The sequence below is a fragment of the Eschrichtius robustus genome, chromosome 2 (genome assembly GCF_028021215.1).
Source record: "Eschrichtius robustus isolate mEscRob2 chromosome 2, mEscRob2.pri, whole genome shotgun sequence".
Lineage (NCBI taxonomy): Eukaryota > Metazoa > Chordata > Mammalia > Artiodactyla > Eschrichtiidae > Eschrichtius > Eschrichtius robustus.
Genome location: NC_090825.1, coordinates 145,682,457 through 145,702,329, shown reverse-complemented (window position 1 = coordinate 145,702,329; position 19,873 = coordinate 145,682,457). Strand labels below are relative to the sequence as shown.

The 19,873-nt window shown below is 42.5% G+C and overlaps 1 protein-coding gene across 1 annotated transcript in view; it reads left to right on the top strand.

Moving 5' to 3' along the window:
- The window catches only part of LCP2 (lymphocyte cytosolic protein 2), a 45,869-nt gene extending 27,183 nt beyond the window's left edge, over positions 1-18,686 (top strand). The window contains exons 9-21 of the mRNA XM_068534612.1: positions 311-377; positions 479-562; positions 4,224-4,249; positions 4,366-4,385; positions 4,478-4,585; positions 5,937-5,967; positions 8,466-8,478; positions 9,184-9,313; positions 10,805-10,854; positions 14,214-14,308; positions 14,913-14,990; positions 16,522-16,677; positions 18,223-18,686. Coding sequence (XP_068390713.1) covers positions 311-377; positions 479-562; positions 4,224-4,249; positions 4,366-4,385; positions 4,478-4,585; positions 5,937-5,967; positions 8,466-8,478; positions 9,184-9,313; positions 10,805-10,854; positions 14,214-14,308; positions 14,913-14,990; positions 16,522-16,677; positions 18,223-18,345 — 981 coding nt within the window. The 3' untranslated portion in view covers positions 18,346-18,686. The remainder of the gene's footprint in view (positions 1-310; positions 378-478; positions 563-4,223; positions 4,250-4,365; positions 4,386-4,477; positions 4,586-5,936; positions 5,968-8,465; positions 8,479-9,183; positions 9,314-10,804; positions 10,855-14,213; positions 14,309-14,912; positions 14,991-16,521; positions 16,678-18,222) is intronic.
- Positions 18,687-19,873: the final 1,187 nt, after the last annotated feature.

The window sequence follows — 19,873 nt, the reverse complement described above, 5'->3', positions numbered from 1 at the left end:
GGTGTTGGACGGGCGGGTGGAGAGGGGGCAGCTCAGGCAGAGCTTCGCGGGCCATGGTGAGTTTTAGGTTTGTTCCTAACGTGATAGGAGCAACTGAAAAGCTTGGCAGGGGAGTGACATGTGGAAAACACTCTCACAGTGTGTGGGACAGGGAGCTCAGTTCAGGTGAGAAATGGACAGTTATATGTGTGAGTGGAACATGGGGGTGGAGAAAAGTGAACAACTTCACACCTATTTAGGCGGATAAAGCCCTCAGGGCTTGCTGATGGGTTGGAAATGCTTCCTAATACGTGGATTTCTTTTAAAGCAGCCACTACCGCCACCCCAGCCCAACCACGAAGAGCCTAGCAGAAGTAGAAACCAAAAAACAGCAAAGCGTAAGTATAGGGGCTGCCCTCTCTTGCCCACCAGCCCACCCGCGCCCCTCCCCCAGCCAACTGCTCTCTTCTTTGAACTGACTTCAGTGTTTCCCTTTCAGTCCCTGCTCCTTCCATAGACAGAAGCACGAAACCGCCCCTAGATCGTTCCTTAGCTCCGTTTGACAGAGAGCCCTTCGCACTAGGTTGGTGTCTTTTATATTTGATGCATAGTAACAGTGGCCAACATTTATAGAGTGCTTACTGCATGCTTTTCACAGGGACCATCTCGTTTAACTATCCCCACAATCTTATGAAGTGGGGACTATTAGAATCATCCTCATGGTACAGATGAGGAAACTGAGGCATGAAGAGGTAACTTACCAAGTTTACTCGGCTACCAAGTGATGGGGGTGGAAACCCAGACTCAGAGAAGCCTGATGCAGAGCTTCTGTCCTTAGCCCTGTGCTGGGCCTGCTTCTCCATGGGCGCCATCTGTGTACGCACATCCATCCCATGTTCTCCTGAAGGAGGATGGGGAGGCATCTGGGCTAAGAGGCAAGAGGCCTGGGAGAGCTGCTGTCGGCTGCCTTGGCTGCTAACTTAGCAGCTCACTGACCACAGGGATGTTGCTTTTTCAGAGCTGTCTCCTTATTTGTCAGGTGGGTGCTCTGTAATGAGAAAATACTTTATAAAACTCTAAGGTGCTATTCAAATGTCAGAGCTGTCTTCTGTTGTATGGGTGGTATACTACAGGTATACTACAGTTCTTTCCTCCAGAATTGGCCCAGAGTATTCTTGGATTGCAGTTACCTCTACATAAAGCTACTTTTAATCCAATTCTAAAACTTAGCTACAATTTATTGAGCACCTACTATGGGTCAAGTGCTTTACCTACCACAAATAAGTTACAGTTGTCTCTCAGTATCCGTAGGGGGGGGATCCCTGGATCCAGGATTCCTGTGGATATCAAGATCCAGGGATACTCAAGTCTCTTATATAAAATGGTGTAGTATTTGCATATAACTTACGTACACCCTCCTGTGGACTTTAAATCATCTCTAGATTACTCATAATACCTAATACAATATAAATGCTAAGTAAATGCAACATAAATACATGTACATAGTTGCCAGTGCATGGCAAATTCAAGTGTTGCTTTTTAGAACTTTCTGGAATTATTTTTCCAAATACTGTTGATCTGAGGTTGGTTGATTCATGGGTGTGGAACCCATGGCTATGGAGAGTTATCTCTACATTATCTCTGGTCCTCACCCCAGCCCAACAAAGAGGGGGTATTATCATCCTCACTTTGCAGATGATAAAGCTGAGGTTCAGAGAGGTTGAATAAATTTCCCAAATTTGCATAATTAGGGAATTGCAGGATTTGAACCCAAGTGTTTCTGACTTCACCGTGGGTGCCCTTTTCCACCACATAATGCTGCATTTGGAGACACTGGATTTTCCTTGCCGTGGACTAGGGAGTTCTGGGCAAGGAGCCCTGGGCCTTGAGGGGTAAGAAGCCTGGAACCCCCAGCCCACCCCAGCCCTTCCTTAGCTTCCCGGTGAGCAAGGCGTTTAGCCTTTGTGGCTCAGTTTCCTCTTTTGTCGGCAAAACAACTTTCAGTTCTTGGATTTGATGCCACTGCTTGCTGCTGTTTCCCTGAACTGTATCACAGCTCTGCCGACTCATGCAAAGCTATGTTGGCTATCTGAGTTTAAAATGGCCTGCTGCAGAGGGCTGGACAAATTACGTGAAAACGAAGACCGAGAGATTCAACTTCAGACCCCAGCCCTGCTTACTACCATGAGTCAAAGCATCAGAAAAATGGAATACTGATGTCAAATCCTTCAGGATCACTTCCTGAACAAAAGTTACCCTTCTAAAATATTTTTATTTTTATTTATTTATTTTTTTAAAGACACCTTTTCTTTTCTTTTTTTTTAAATTTTATTTATTTATTTATTTATTCATGGCTGTGTTGGGTCTTCGTTTCTGCGCGAGGGCTTTCTCTAGCTGCGGCAAGCGGGGGCCACTCTTCATCGCGGTGCGCGGGCCTCTCACTATCGTGGCCTCTCTTGTTGCGGAGCACAGGCTCCAGACGTGCAGGCTCAGCAATTGTGGCTCATGGGCCTAGTTGCACCGCGGCATGTGGGATCTTCCCAGACCAGGGCTCGAACCCGTGTCCCCTGCATTGGCAGGCAGATTCTCAACCACTGCGCCACCAGGGAAGCCCAGACACCTTTTCTTGACAGTACCAGCTCTACCCTTGAATTACTCCCTTATCTGTGATGTTTTGGGAGAATTAACCTCTTACAATGCTCAGACTCTTATCGGGAAACTCCTAACATGCCCAGGGAATATGCATAAATCAGCAGATGTTTTTAAAAGAAAATCTATTCATTATAATGATATAATTTATATCATTATATCTAATGATATAAATTTAAGTTTTCTGGGTACCCCTCTGAAGTAGGGTTTCCACCTCAACCCAAAATTTTATAAATAATGAACATTTTTTATACCACCCAACTCTCTCCCACTAGGCAGTGAGCTCTTCACAGTGGAACAAGATTCTTAGGGCCTATCATGGGCCAGGGATGTGTTCAGTCTTTAAGGAATAAATCATGTTGTGAAAATGCAACTCCAGACAGATGTATCACCATTCACCCTAGGGCGTTACCTGAGCTGGGGGTGGAGGGAGGGGAAGAAAGAGGAGCTATCTAACAATTGTCAGCACACTTGGGTCATTGCCTGGCCCTGCATATAAATTGTCACCTGATCCTCATAGCAAATCTATGCAGTTTTAACCTATAATTCTTATAGCAAACCTATGCAGCTTTAACCTATAATTCCCATTTTACAGGTGAGGAAATTGAAACTCAAAGACTTTAACTTGCTCAAAATCATACAGGATTTGCTTCTAAACCTGGTTGAATCCAATTAACTAATGCTTTTATTACACTGAAGACATAGGGCATATCTACTCAAGGGGACTTCAGACAGAATAAAAAAATACATTGCTTTGAATAACTTTGCAATGCAGAGTTCTCAGGTATGCCTAGTATTTCTTCAGGGAGGCTGCATGTCATCTGTTCCAAGAGAAAAGTAAAAGGAAAAAAGGAAGGAAGGAAAGAAGGAAGGAAGTGGGGAGGGGGAGAGAGAGAGGGGGGAAGAGAGAGGGAGAGGGAGAGAGGGGAAGAGAGAGGGAGAGGGAGAGAGGGGGAGAGAGAGAGAGAAAGAGGAAAAGAAAAGAAAAGGAAAGGAAAGGAAAGGAAAGGAAAGGAAAGGAAAGGAAAGGAAAGGAAAGGAAAGGAAGGAAGAAAGAAAGAAAAACAAAAACCAAAACAAAATGATTTGCAGCCCACTAGGAGAATCTCCTGAAACCCTGTACCCCAAGTTAAAAAATTTTCCAGAAACTAAGTGTAATACCTTACATAATGGCAAGTGTACCAGAGGACTGAAGGAAAATTAACCCCTCCATGGCAAATGGGTTTATTTCAGATATGAAAATAAATTTAGGCTGTACAAAGAAGTTCTAGACAAATGAAAGGCATAAAATCTCAAGAGGGCATTAATCCTTTTCATCATCAGTTATATTACAAAAAAAAATTGGAAAGAAGCACAGAACCCACAATACTGTTTGTATGTACACAACAATGTGTGACCCTTGGGCAAAGTCATTTAATTTGTCTGAGCCTATAAAATTAGGTGCTCGGTAAAGGACACCTCCAGGTCTATAGTCTATGATTCCTCAATGCTAAAACCCAAGCAGCCCTCCAAGGGGCTCGGATTCAGGTTCATCAAACAATGTTTTAATGCTTAGCTTTTAAACTCAAGGCTTACCTGCTGTTTGTCACTTACAGGAAAGAAACCAGCGATTTCTGACAAGGTAAGCTTTCTCCTTGTTTTGTTTCGTTTGTTTTCGTTTTTGTTCTGTTTTGTACCTTGTATTTATTCTGTGGAAAGTGCTGAGGACACTCACACATCTTCCCTCCTGCCTTGCAGCTCTCTGCCCCAGCGGGAAGGTGAGTGGTTCTGGGCACCTGTGTGAGGGTACGTGGCACGTGTTGTAAGACTCTAGTTTGTTTCCCACACATCCTTTCTCTCAACTCTGCAGGCCTCTCGGGGAGCATTTACCCAAGATACAAAAGCCCCCGTTGCCACCAGCCATGGAAAGGCACGACAGGAGCAGCCCCCTGCCAGGGAAGAAGCCACCTGTGCCAAAGTAATTGCCTTCTGTCGCTTGAGCTTGTCGTGCAGAGGGGGTGACGTGAACTCCTGCCTTGTAGAAAGAGCTCTGCGTAGGGACCCAAGACCATGGTGCTCCCGGTGGGAGTGGGCTCATTTTGCTGCTGGGGCTTGAGGAGTGTTCAGGCTTCTCAGGTTGGATGTAGAGTGCCTGGGTCACTTGGAAGGACGTGGCAATCTAGCACAGAGAGGCGTAGAGAGATGCTTCCTTGGGAGCACAGGAATGACTGCCATTTGTGGAGACCTTCTCCTCAACCAGTCAGATTTTTGGTTGCATTTTCCTTCCATCACAAGGTGTAGGAACTATACCTACCATTTTGTATTTCCATATAGGCAGCAGAGAGGAAATCACTGTGGGAAGTTTTAGGTTACTGTTAGTGTCTTCCTCACTGCTCAACCACGTTTTATGGTGACAGAATACCAAAGTCAGTTCTAATATTTCTAACTTTACTATACAGTCTTTTGGGGCCTATTTAGCCAATGACACAAACATATCTGGGGTCGGGCCCACTTCTGCTCCTTACTAAAGACACAAGCAAAGCTTCCGTTGACCTCACCTGTGCAATCAGGATTCATAACTATGGCCCTTGCTTGGCCAGTGTGAGGACTAAATCAGGGCCAGGGTCAGGGTGCATCAATAAAACCTCAGTAACTGAGTTAATATTTTAATGGACTATTCTGAAAAATCAAAATGAATGTCAAAAATATCATAATGAACAAAATATCAAAGTTTTAAATAAACACAGGATGCGATGACGTGAGGCATCCGACAGGAGGCGTTCAACAAATCGTCCTCCTCTCTCTAAGGAGAACATGAAGCGGGCCCAGGCAGACAGTTGCCCACCACAGCTCTAAGGCCGCTGTCATCAAATCTGTTTGACCAGCTCATGCATCAGGGGAACGTCCCAAAGCAGCAGCATTTCCCAATTATCTTCACTTCACAGGAAGGGTGAGCCCCAAGATGGCTGTTTTAAAATATCAGCAAAGGAGAATGTTTCCTAAAATGTTTTTATTTGCTTGGAGAAACATCTACTCAGTGAAATTTAATAGCTACTAAGAGTTAGTTTGTTGATTAAACATTTTTTTCTTTAATGTAATGATTTGCAGCAGTAGCTAAACAGAATAAATGTTGTCTAGCTCAGCTCACAATGATGATAGAACATGGAGTCACCAAACCTCCCTCTCCCTTGCTTTTCTGCTGGGGATTTTGCTTCCCATTTTATCACGGCTCATGGGTTTGATTTCTCATTATTAGATCAAGTGAAACTATCTATATTCTTTGAAAGTCTTTATGCTCAGTTCTTTTCCTTTGCCCTGATTCATTTCAGGCATGGATGGGGATCAGACAGAAGAGAGAATGTAAGTACAAAATGTCATGTGGTGAATGCTTGGCACAGGGAAACCGGTGTAGGCTCTGAGGAGGTCGAGGCTACCTCTGCTCTGCCTTCACTGGAGTCCAGCACTGGGAGCCAGGCCTGCACACAGTAGGCTCCTGAATACCGCTGCCTGGTGGGGCCTCCATCTTTCCCTCCTGCCCACCATGCTGCATTGCTTAACTCCTATCCCTCTGAAGCTGCCTAGGGAGGATGGGTGAATCTCAGCCCTATTACCAGGTGGTAATTAGCAAGATGAAGGGGCAGTAGGTAGAAGGGAGAATAAAGGGAGAGTCTGGGCCTCACAGCAAAGTTTCCTAGGGCTCTGTTTTCCCCTTTAATACCTCCATGGCCTAAGAAAGAGGGGAAACAGCATTTATTGAATGCCTACTATGTACATGTTACCAACCTAGCTACTTTTGACAAGCTGTTTGCCTGGGACTTGCCCAGTTTTAGCAATGAAAGTCTCACGTCCCAGGAACCCCATCAGTTTCAGGCAAACAAGGACCAGGACAGTTGGTCATCCCAGCTTTACATATGCTTTGCATTTAATGTCCCTGTGAGGAGTCACTGTTTCTCTTTCACTAAGAGGAAATGGAAGCTTAGAGGAGTAAGATACTGTAAGTTGCACAGCTAGTAAATAGGCAGGATCAAAATCCAGGTCTGTCTGATTTCCTCTATACTGTAAGCTGTCTGAAGGCCATCACATCCCTGCCATGTTCAAGGACTCAGCCCACAGGTGCCTGGTGTTTCATAGCTCTGTGCTAGATGCTGTGCTAAGATATGATGGAGACAGGCAAACCCACGGACAACATGCTAAGGAGCATATGATCACAGAACGAGCTACAGAGGCGAAGGGAAGAAATTTATGTATGGGGGTTGAGGAGCCAAGGGTGACTTTTAGAGATGTGGCCATTGAATGATGGGAAGGACACAGGATAGACACCCCAACAGAAAGCTCAGTGCATTCCAGCCTCAGGAATGTCCTCAGCAAAGACAGGTGAGTGGCGATGCCCGTGGAGCCTGTGGGGATGGTGAGGACAGCAGTTTGGCTGCAGAGCCATAGGGACAAAGAGGAGATAAGGTTGAAAATGAGGGTAACGTCACATTCCTGAGGTTCCCTGTCTCTGGAAGGATTGACACTTGTTGTCATGAGAATCCAGAAGTCTTATATTTTGGACCAGAGGAAACATGGTTGCAGAAGTGTCAAAGACCAATTTCGTTCTGGGGATTCCCTGAGTCCATGTGCATTTATCTATGCAGCCCTTTGCTGGGACTCCTTCCCAGTTGGCCAACTGGGATGAGTGATTCTGGCGATGATCCTTCTTGCCTTATCTCAATGGCAGGACTAGGGACAGCAAACTTTTTTTTTTAATTAATTAATTTATTTATTTATTTTTGGCTGTGTTGGGTCTTCGTTTCCGTGCGAGGGCTTTCTCCAGTTGCGGAGAGCAGGGGCCACCCTTCATCGCAGTGCGCGGGCCTCTCACTGTCACGGCCTCTCCCGTTGCAGAGCACAGGCTCCAGATGCGCAGGCTCAGTAGTTGTGGTGCACGGGCTTAGTTGCTCCGCGGCATGTGGGATCTTCCCAGACCAGGGCTCGAAACCGTGTCCCCTACATTGGCAGGCAGATTCTTAACCACTGCGCCACCAGGGAAGCCCAGGGACAGCAAACTTTACTGAGCACTCCACATATACCAGGCACAAGTAGTAACTAATTTGATCCTCACAACAACACTTGAGGAAGGTGCTCTTTCACCACCACTGTGCTAGCCTAACAAAACAAGTCCAAGTTGGCAATTTTGGTCTACTCGTCAATGGCAAAATCATTCTTGCCTCTCTGAACATCATTTCCTATCTGAGGAGTAGAGCAAAGAGCCCCTCCCTTATCTATTTCAGAAGGTTGTCCTAAAGATAAATGTGCTGAACCAAGTGGACACAGCTTGGAAGCTATTTACGAATCAGTAAGGTTGCATTGCTTTTAAGAGGAGCGGCCATTGCAAAAGAAGGTTAAGCTTTGGGTCAGACAGAGTAGGTTTTAATCAATTTCTGTAACTCTTGGCAAGTTAGGAATCCCTCTTGGGCAGCATGTTTCCATTTGTAATATGAGAATGTTAAATTCTTGAAGGGTTGCTTGAAGAACTGGATGAAATATTATACATGAGTCTTTGGGGCACATAGTAGATATCATCATTATTAGTGTATCTTTGGGCCCTTTTAGACACCTCAGAAGCTATTTTATGTTAAATATATAAAGAGTGTCTCAGATTGGAGTGTCTTTAAATGATGGTTTGTATTAAGAAATTATAAATTATTTAGCAAGTTTTACTGTTCTCCACAGTATCTTTATTATGGAGACACACAACTGCTAAAGAAAGAAAACAGAGACATTTCTATGATTGAGAAATACAGAGATATAGTTACTCTTTGAGAAATTGTGTTTTGATGATAGGTTAATGTCTTTTTTTTTCTTCCCCTTACCAGGATGAAGATGATGGTATGTTCAGAAAGGCTTTCTTACAACTTATAACCCATTCCTTCATTTTTCTGCTCAGGCATTCAGATGGAATTATTTAGTACAGAAACTCCATAGAATCCATTATAATTGTAAAATTAGTATTAAGTAGATGTATATCAGTTGGTATACTGCATAGTTATAATAAAATGGAGTTATTTGGCTGGGTTACCAAAGAGAACTGTTAAGTTCATGCATAACAGGGCAAGTTACTAGTACAGCAAAATTGAAAATTGCATGTACAGTTTGATAGAAAACATTCTAGTATTTATGCTCTCTAACACATGTGGTTAAAGGATCACTAACTGCAGATGAATGAATGACATAGCATAAAATTTGGCTTTCATAAAACAAAACTTGTGAATCTTTTCTGAAATTCATATGGTTTCCAACTGACAATTTTCTGCCAAGTTAACGTTTCAAAAATGAAAAAAAAAATAAAATAAATGTGTATTATGGAGAATGATATAGAATGGCAGCATTTGAAACTGCATTCTAAGGCAGTAAATCATCTAGAAAAACCTTGGGGGGGTGGGCTTCCAACCTACCACTTCCTAATGACATTTGATCTTTTGGATTTTTGTATCTCCCTTTAGACTAGCTATTTCTAACTGGGGAGCAGTTCTGGGGTGTTCCTGTGACACTTGGATCCTGACAATCTGCTTTCTTTTTTCTTTTCCCCCGAAGTACATCAGAGATCTCTGCCCCAGCCAGCACTGCTCCCCATGAGCTCCAACACCTTCCCTTCAAGATCTACCAAGCCATCGCCCAAGCACTCCCTCCCATCAGCTCACCTGCCCGGAGCCTTCTCAGAAAGGTTTGTGCTGACCTCATTCAGTTCTAACCCAGCATTACGTCTGGGGCCGCTGATACTGAGCGCATGTCAGGTGGGTTGAGAAAGAAAGAAATGAGCCACTGGTCATAGGCTCAGAACATTTTGGGTCTTAAGAAACAAAACCAAGCTGAGCATATAGAATCGCATATGTTAACTCACTGCTGTCCTCTGAGTCTCTGTGTGTGGGGGTCAGAGGGGTACAGAATTGACTGCCTTGTCATGGCCTCAGACAGAATGGACTCTTTGGCAGGAAATAGGGAATGTTTTCACTCTGTGAGTTAACACAAAGAAACAAACACTCAAGAAACCCAATTAATTGAATGAGTTGGAGTTCACCCTGCATCTTGGATGGGAAGACTGAGAAAACGGACCTTGTACCTAGCAGATGGGGAGAATTCACTGCACAGGTTCTGTCCCCAGCAGGTCTGTTTTCTCAGTAGCAAGAGTGTTTCTCAGGGTCCATGATTAGGCAGGCTGTCAGAGGCAGAGGCACGGACAGGGGGAAGACTCAGGTCGTTTCTCATAAATAAGCCGTCGGGCTGCCTTGTAGTGCCCCCGAGGGTTCATCCACCGGCACTTTGGGCTCATCTTCTCCTTCACTATCCAAAGGGAGAGGCTCAGTCCCCACCCTAATTATGGGAGAAAACTCACCCACCAGCAAGACCCCTCCACCCCTGCCAGATATCTGGAAGGATTCTCAATTTTTTTTCATTTTCCCTGGGTGCCTCTTGCTCTGATTTTCTGCTGCTTCCTCTCATTCTTCCAGCTGTTTTCCTTCTTCTGCCATGTCTGCCATTTTCTCATGCCATCTCATCCCACCTGGGGCCCCAGCCCTATCCTTCATTCTTACAAAATAACACTCACACGAGATTTCTGAGCAGAGCAGACTTTTACAGAAGGTTTGGGCTAAAGGTTAGGGAAATTGCTGCTCAGCGTGGAGCAGACAGCATTGCGGGGCCTCCCTCGGGCCCTCCTCACCACCACCCCAGCCCCCAGAGATGCTGCTTCTGTCGGCTGCAGCCCCACCGAGCCCCTCTCTGTGCTTCTCGCCTCCCTCCCGTCTCCTTATGAACCACTAGGCCCTGGGGATGCACCATTCCCAAACAACATGCCCATTTAATATATTTTCCTAAGTGAAAGAGAAGTCCTCTCCCCAGAGGACTTCTGTCATGCTGCAAACTCAAAGTCCTCAAATTGCAGCTGACTTTTTAAAGTAGCTTCTGAAGCCCTTTACACCGTTCTTTTGTTGCTTTTGCTTTTTGGCTTGAGAAGCTTGTTAGACTTTGGGATGGTCCATCTTGGGACAGCAGTGAAGTATGTCCAACAAGTTCCTTCTCTTTGCTCTGCTTCCACGGTTTCAGGGAGGGAGTGGGAAGTGATAGCAAAAGAAGCAGCATTTCCCCAGTCCAGGCTCCCCCTCTGGCCCCTTAAACCTAACCCAACTTAAAATCCGTTCTTTTTCTGTCTCCACAGCAACAGTAGTTTTTCGCAGAGTGCCTCCCTGCCGCCATACTTCTATCAAGGTTTGTACTCTGGGCTCTAGTGGTCTACTCCAGCCAATATGCCATCATGACTGGACGGTCAACCTGACCCAAAGTCTTTTGGCAAAGGTTTTGCTGTCTCCTAAAAGTATCTGACTTCCTCATTCAGCCCTTCACTCAGTTTCTGCAGTGTGCCAAAGGCTGTTGGAGTGATAGGATACTACACAGAACACCACAGACACACGCGCGCACACACACACACACACACACACACACACACACACACTTCCTCAGGAAGGCAGCCTTGGCCTTCATCCTCCCACAAAGAGCTTTTCCTCCCTGCTGTTTTTATATGGTGCTTAGGATAGTGCTGGCTTTCTCTGTAGTTTTGGTTTCTATAATGAATCTAACCTGGAGCTGCTAGTGGAGGAAGAGGTTTAAAATACCGTTTAAGAAGAGACCCCAGGCCCCAAGATACTGATACATTAAGTCTGGGTGGGGACCTGCATTTTCAGTAATGCCTCCTCTGGGTGTCCATGATAAGTATTTGCTGAGAGTGTCCTCAGACTTTAAAAATGCATACAAATCACCTGGGAGTTGTGTTAAAATGCAGATTCTAGTTCAGTGGGTCTTGGACAGGACCCGAGGTTCTGCATTTCTAGCAAGTTCCTGTGCGATGCTGGTATTGGTGGTCCGTGGACCACTCTGAGTAGAAGCAAAGGCCTACAAGGTAGGACTAGACTGTGTTTATTTTTTATCCTTAAAGACCTGCAAGTAACTAGCACATGGTAGGCACTTTAAATATATTTGTTGAATGACTGACAAATGACTATGGAAAGTCACCCAACTCTAGTAAACAGATTTTTTTTCTCATGCTAGGAAACTCACCTAGTGTTACCAGATTTTCTGATTTTTTTTTCAAGAAAAACTGGAAATATGGCTTTTAATGTGAAATTACCCAATTTTTAAAGGTTGACTTAAGACTTTTAAAAATCCTGTGAGGAAAAAACAAAACACTCTTTTTATTTTTTTGGCACTCATGGTACACATACAGGAACACCAGTACTGTATGTGTTATAAATAGAAAACTACTTTAGTAAGTTTAAATTATAACTCAAGAGTAGATCTTTTTTCAGGAGCACATCTATTACATTCAATTGGGTACATCATCCCATGTATGTGTGAGACCCTACTGCTGACACCAATGAAATCCACTACGTTTTCAATGTTTCCTAAGCATTTGAGGATATAGTGTCCATATTCACTATATGGCTTCCACAGTTCCTCCACACACACCCCTCAATTTTCCAGTGTCCACAACTCATTATTTTGTGAACCTACTTTGTGTTCCTTGCCTGGCCCCTGCGGGCATCTGAGCTTCAGACACTTCACTTATAGCAGTATCTCACAAAGTGAATTCCACAGACTCCTGCTTTTATGAGTTGGTGATGGGGATTATTAATATAAACAGTTTGGTTAATTTTTTTGGAATAGAGTCATCCCTCTAATATGGGAGGGGGATTGGTTTCAGGACCCCACAGATACCAAAATCCAAGGATGTTCAAGTTCTTTGTGTAAAATGACGTAGCACCGTCAGACCTTCACATCCACAGGCTTCACATCCACAGATTCAACCAACCCACTGGCTGAACCAGTCTGCAGTTGGTTGAATTCACAGATGTGGAACCTGTGGATGCAGAGGGCTTACTTTACTACCTTAATCAAAATTGAACCCTTTTCTCCTAAGAGTACCAGGACACCTGGCCCTCAGTCGAATCCTCCACTGGCTGTCCCAAGGTCAGGAAGATAAAGGATGTGCTGTATATTGTCCAAAACCCTTGAGGATCTAGATGTTAAGGGTGGTGGGTGACTGCAATGAAAAGTAGTATATTGTCTGTCATGAATAGTGACTTTGTAGTGCTGGCCTGCAGGTGCAGAAGCAGAAAGAGAATAATTCCTCAACTCTAAAACAGCCATGCACTATAGGCCTTGATTATATTACTTTCCCATATAGCTAGATTTCATTCATTCAACAAACGCTATAAAAGTGCCTGCCATGTTGGACTGCAAAGGTGGGCACGGGGAAGGTCTTGTTCAGGTACTTGGAGCCTTAAGAAGGAAGATCAGCAGCTCAGGCTACCCTGATCTGCTTATTTAGAAACAGGGAACATCATCTCAAATAATCTAGGTGACATGGCTGGGAAGACTCTGGCTCTTCCCAAGTAACTCTCCTCTCTCAATGGCCCAGGGGCAGGCAGTTTGCCCCTTGTGGTGTATTGCAGATGGAGTAACAGCCCTGGTGCAGAACCACCTGGAGTGCTTGTTAAATGCATATTCCTGAGCCTGGGTGATACTGGCTCCCCCTGGAATTCTCATTTATGCACAGTAAAGCTCAAGTCCTGGCGCTGCCACTAAGAGCACATGCTTTGTTTAGACTCTCTGAGCCTTTGTTTCCTGATATTCAAAAAAGAAGGTAACACCCACCTTGCGGGGTTGCTGTGAGAATGAAAGGTAGCATACACAGGTGCCTTACTCAGGGCCTGGACAGAGTAGTGCTGAATAAATGTCTGTTGAATGAACAAATGAATGATGCATGAATTATTAAGAGAACATTCAACTCGCAGAATTTCCCAGCCTTTAACAGCTGTTCTGGCACACAGGAGACAGCCTTGGCAATTATAAATCAACAAACTCAAATCTTTCCTGAAACACATTCTCTTGGAAAGTTTCAGGAAACTGTCAACAAGAAAAAAAGGTGTTAGAGAAGGCGAAGCACAAGTGCTGGGTAATTTATAGAACCCAGTACAGACTTCCTGATTGATCAGATAGTTGGTGGGGCTTTCTATGGGAGTTGAACCGTTCTACCTCTGTAGAAAATTTGGTAAAGAACAGCAGATAGTAAACTCTGGTTCTAAAAGCTAAAAATATTCTTAAGGTAACTTCACCTCATCTTGGGTAACTTAAATTTCTTTTTGTGAAAACAATGAGAACATAATATTTTATCAGCACAATGTCTGTCATCACATGGGTGGTATATATGCAACGTGCCCAAATAAGCAATCGCTCAAATGTGTGGTAGTGTCTCAAAATTTCACTGGCCTGGCTACAGAATAGGGCCTGAACAGCCCTTGTGGTTTCGAACAAGTGACATTTTTTTTTTTTTTGGCTGTGTGGCATGCAGGATCCCGACCAGGGATTGAACCCGTGCCCCCTGCATTGGGAGCACAGAGTCTTAACCACTGGACTGCCAGGGAAGTCCCGAAAATTATATTTGAAGCTGTGGTTTCTTGAAATGTTAACTGCTGGGAATAACTGCAAGGGCATTTTGGGGGGGAAATGTGTTATGACAAGTGAAAAATTGCTTAAAGTAAATGAACTTTCAAAATGCTCTACTTTTGAAGGCCCTAGCAACAGGCCACCTCCCAGAGTTGAAGGCAGGAGCTTTCCCTCGCCAGCTCCAAACAAACCTCAGCTACCATGCCCTTCGGAAGAAGAGGTAATATAAAGCATATGTTTGTATTTTATTTCTACCCCAGTAAATGAATCATCAGAAACTCCCACTGAATACTCTCTTGTTCTTTTATCTTCTATTAGTCTTAATTTTTTTAGTGAAAAATATCAAGAGGAGGACTCGAAAAATAATATGTTCTTTTTTCCTTGGTGTTCCTCTTCCAATGGCAAATGTGTGTTTTGCATTAAACAATGAGAAAAATAATCCTGTTTTTCATCTGTTTCTTGGTTTATGACATTGCATAAGTCACTTAACTGCTCGTTAACCTAGTTTTTTTCATTAAATATATTATTATACTACACTGAAGAAATTATTACATCTATATCGTTCCTGATTAGAGGCTTCATTATATATGAAATGCTTATTCACTGCTACCTTTGCAACTAGTGTCATGAAAAAAGCAGTTCACACAAAATATCTTCTATTTATCCTCACCTGAATGATTCTATATTCAAATTAAGAAAATAAATGCTTCAAACTTCATGGAACTGAGGTGGTGATTTAGGGTAATGATTACTTGGAGGCTTTTCTCTTCACTTACATATGTAACTGCAAAATTTATACCATTTTAAAAAATTTACATTTTCAGAATTCATTAAATGAAGACTGGTACGTTTCTTATATTACCCGAATAGAGGCAGAAGCGGCTCTTAGAAAGATAAACCAGGTACTGTGCTAAAGTTTATTTTTTAAGTAGTTATAAATATTAATGGAAGAAAAGAAATGGAACTGACTTTTACTGAGTACCAGTTATGGGCTAGAAATTCTGCTGGGTGCCATTCATGCTGTTATACCAAGGGGGCCAATTAGTGCCAGCTTTCCACCTACCAGTGTCCTACCAGACTCTTAGGACCCTGGGGAAAAAATCTAAATTAAGGTAGTCATTTGGCTGGCAGAATCTTAGGAGATTTTATTAACTAAAATGGTCCATCTTTTCACAGGAATCAAACAGCATCAAAAGGAGACTCTCTTTCCCCCAAATTTCCAATGTCTTATCGGTTCCATCTTCCTCTTGATCCACATCAATGTGAAGGGACCCATATTGAGAGAGACAACAGCAATTTTTTGTCCTTTCCCCTAGAAATTTCTAGCTGTCATTTAATATGAAAGGTCTTAAGCCAGATTTCCTGTCTTCCAGTGCTAAACATTAACCTTAAATCTATATATCAGAGACAGGAAAGCAAAGGTCCTTCATCTTTCACATCTTTCACATCTCGAGACTGCAACAGTAGTTCTCAAGCTTGGCTGCTCATTTAAATCACCTGGGGAGCCTTAAAAAATTCTGATTCTGGTCTCACTTGGAGAGATTCTGATTTAATTAGTCAGGGGTGCTGTGTGGGCTCTGGAAGTCTTCAAAACTTGAAATTCTAAAGTGAAGCCAGGGCTATGAATCGCTGGTCCACACGTATATTTGTTCAACAGAGATGTTCCAACTAGAATTTACTCAGTCAACCTGGAATAAAAAGAACAAAGGAAAGCCATTATTGCAGACTGATGGCTATTTAGAACCATCCTGATTCAGTACACAGAGGAGGGAGTAATTTAAATGAGTCCTTCCTAATTCATTTTATTTTAACATTAGATCTTTATAGTATTAATATTATGTAGCTAATTTATGGAATGAAATTTTAAAGTACAGGACAAATCACAATACTATTTTGGTAAATATCAGAAAAAAAAGGGAGATAAGAACACAGATGGTCCACACTGGATTTTGTTCAGGTGTTTGATGACAAAACACTGTACCTGGATACCATGAGGTTTTAAAATGGGTAAATTTCTTAGGAATTTGGGTGTTTTCTGACTTTGACTGTGGAAAGAAAGAGTTAGGGAAATAGCTCTCAGCAGTAGGAAGATATATCTTTAGTTAACCAACAAAGTCCTTATTTTGCTGGCCCTTTATCCACTCAACCATCTATCATTTGTTTTATTACTGAAAAAGAGATTCCTTTTCATCAAGAGACTTCAAAGAGGTCTCTTTGAAATTTGGAAATTTCTCTAACATAATCTCTGCTGCCTCTTTCTTGACAACCAAGAAATCCATGCCACATGGGACTGCAGCTGTTTGGGGAACTAAATGTTCACTGAATTGTCAACTGGTAGGTTCCCAGATCCCTAGAAGCTTGTCTACTGCTCTCACAGGCAACAAGAGTATTGACTTTTGCTGCTCCCATAATAACAAGAATTTATCCTTTTAGGATGGCACTTTCCTGGTTAGAGACAGCTCTAGAAAAACAATAACCAATCCATATGTCCTCATGGTGTTGTACAAAGATAAAGTTTACAACATCCAGATCCGTTATCAGGAGGAAAGCCAAGTTTACTTGTTGGGAACTGGACTCCGAGGGAAAGAGGTAAGGACTTCTAGTTGTAAAATTTCCCCCAATTCTCTATTTATGCCTCTCTGCATACCTACCTACATGGAACCTTGCTGTAGCATTCTTTTGGGGTCCATACTGCCTGGCAACTTTAGAGTTAAGTCACATTAGTGAAGCCCTTCATTTACTGGAAGGAAATAAAATGGTAACAGTATCTACCTCTGCTACTTATATCTTTTATTCCAAATAGTCTAAAATCACATGTGTAACTTAAAAAATACATGTATGTTAGCATTTAAATTTTTAAAAATCCAGTTAGATGGTGCCAAAGGCAAGTCCCTTCTGTGACACAGAGGTGAATTAAGTCACTTCTGTGACATAATTTTAACGTAAGATTACAGTGTGTTTATAGGGCTGTGTCTTAAATGGACATCTGGAAAAATGACTTGGGTCATTGCTTACTAAAAATGGAAGTAAGGCCAATGAAGGTGGCCATATTGCCAAAGACATTTTCCTCTATTTTTTCAAGGTTTATGCTAGTCGCTTTTGGGGTAGTTATCACAACTGGTGTGAAGGAAACCTTTCCCGGCTGCTTTTTGCAAAGGAAACTATAGCTAAACTTAATGCCCCAAACATGTACTTTAAGTTCAAATTTCCAGGAGGAGGATCAGCTGAATCAAACATTTCCAGAATGAGAAACAACTTACCCATAACTTCCACTTCACTCCAAATATTTTTAAGTTATGGTAATGTAAACCAGTAGAAAAAAAACCCCACATGATTTTGGTCACATGTTTGAATCACTGGTTCAGCATGGGTAGAGCTGCATAGGTCCTATAGAAGCAGAGATGTCTGCCCTCCAGGACTTCTATTGGTCTAGTGTGGAAACACACAAATACAAACCACTCATTGCAGTTGCCCTGGAGGGAGGCACCTAGCAGAGTAGTCTTGGAGGAAGTGCATAATTCTGTCTGGGGTACCAAGTGACCTCTGACCCATATCTAGATGGATGGATGGGGGTTTCCCAGTCTGACCATCAGGGATAGGGTGATCCAGGTAATGAATGCAAAGACTTGCTACAGAGCAAGTGAGTGTGGAGGTGGCAGTGGGGACACGGCAGAGATCATGAAGGAACTATTATGCATCTTCAGACACCGGCAACGCTGTCTGACCTCCTGATTCCTTATACCTCCTAACATTGTTTGTGATTTAGAGTAAAGTAGGGATACAAAAACCAAAACCAAACCACAGATAGAATGATCCTAAGGTAAGGCTATCATAATTAGACTCTCCCTCTCTCTATCTCTATAATATATATAATTCCCTATATGAGGTTAAAAATATATATATACCTAAATACATACTTGTCTTTTATCCAAGGTTTGCTGGATATTGGTGAGGAATTATTTTTTCAAAGTTCTATAGCAGAAATCATTAAAATATTTGCCAAATTTTACATGTTTTTTCCCCATAATCCTCATACTTCAAGATGTAGGATATTATGCAGATAAAAAAAACCGAGAGTGAAATTCACACTACCTATTCCAATGTTGATTTATCTCCCTATTTTGAATCTTTCAGGACTTTCTGTCTGTGTCAGATATTATCGACTACTTCAGGAAAATGCCACTTCTGCTCATTGACGGGAAGAACCGAGGTTCCAGATACCAGTGCACATTAACGTACTCTGCAGGTTATCCCTAGCAAGTTAGCCAAGCAAATGAACCTTCCTCCTGCCTCTGTCCCAGCCTGGGAAGATCAGTCAACCTTGGTGAACCGTCAAACACTCAGGACTGATTTGAACCCCTCAACACGAACACAAGGGCTTTGTCCTTTCGCTTAAGAAAGTGTTTGAAATGAAGACTGTCAAAGATCCCATAATTTATTTATTCTTCTTCAATATTTGCAAAGTGCATGAGTAATAATGTTCACACTTGAAGTCTAGTAGTGCACTGTAATAATTCATTTTAAAAAGATGTGTATTTGAACACCCATTTCCAAGTACAGTAGTTTAAATACCTACAGAAACAATGTGGGATAAGCTTCGAAACACTGAAATGGTAATAGCTTTTGGTAACACGTAAAACTGATTTTTTAAATAGCCAATCCTTTACCATTCAAAGCAATCATCAGTTTTATATGTACAATTTGAAAATTACTAAAATTTAATTTCTCAAGAGCAATAATTTAAGAGGTTTCAAAAGTGTTTCATACTTATTTGGTGTTTTTGTTGGGGGGATTTTTGTATACTTTTTTAATGAAAAAGATAAATGCAGTTGGGATAACTTCCTGGAATTAAAATTAATTTGCCTTTTGCTTCACTTTTTGGTTCTAAAACAACTTTATTGACTTTATTTCATTCACACTATTATTTTTCTGTTTGAAAGCAAATTTAAGTGACAAATACCAAAAGAAAACATTTTAAATTTAGAGATGAGGCTTTGGTGTCATATACGCCCGGATTTAATTTCATCACAACCGACACCCACACCCTACCTCCTCCACCCCTACCCAACTCCAAAGCATCATCAAGTGATGTAGATTTTTACCAAAGTCTTCCTGGGAAGATGAAAAAGCAATGTACATATACATGGAAAAATTTGATCAGGCTTTCCAATTACATACCTTTTTTCTATTTTTATTCCCCTGACAACTGTCATAAAGCCCTCTCTTCACCCTTCCCCAAAAGGCTTTATAAATTCTTCAAAGCAATTCACTTCTTTCCTTCAACCTACATATCTCATTTAACAAAAAGTAGTAGGCATTTCACAAAATGAAAACCTCGCATTTATTTAAGTTTTCCCCTTTGAGGCCTTGGTTGTTACTCCACAACTTTTTTAAAAATTTATTTATTTATTTATTTTTGGCTGCATTGGGTCTTTGTTGCTGCGTGCCGGCTTTCTCTAGTTGCGGTGAGCGGGGACTTCTCTTCGTTGCGGTGCGCGGGCTTCTCATTGCGGTGGCTTCTCTTCGTTGCGGTGCGCGGGCTTCTCATTGCGGTGGCTTCTCTTGTTGTGAAGCACGGGCTCTAGGCACGCGGGCTTCAGTAGTTGTGGCTTGCAGGCTCTAGAGCACAGGCTCAGTAGTTGTGGAGCAATGCGCTTAGTTGCTCCGCGGCATGTGGGATCTTCCCAGACCAGGGCTTGAACCCGTGTTCTCTGCATTGGCAGGTGGATTCTTAACCACTGTGCCACTGGGGAAGTCCCCACAATTTTATTAACAAAAATTTTTG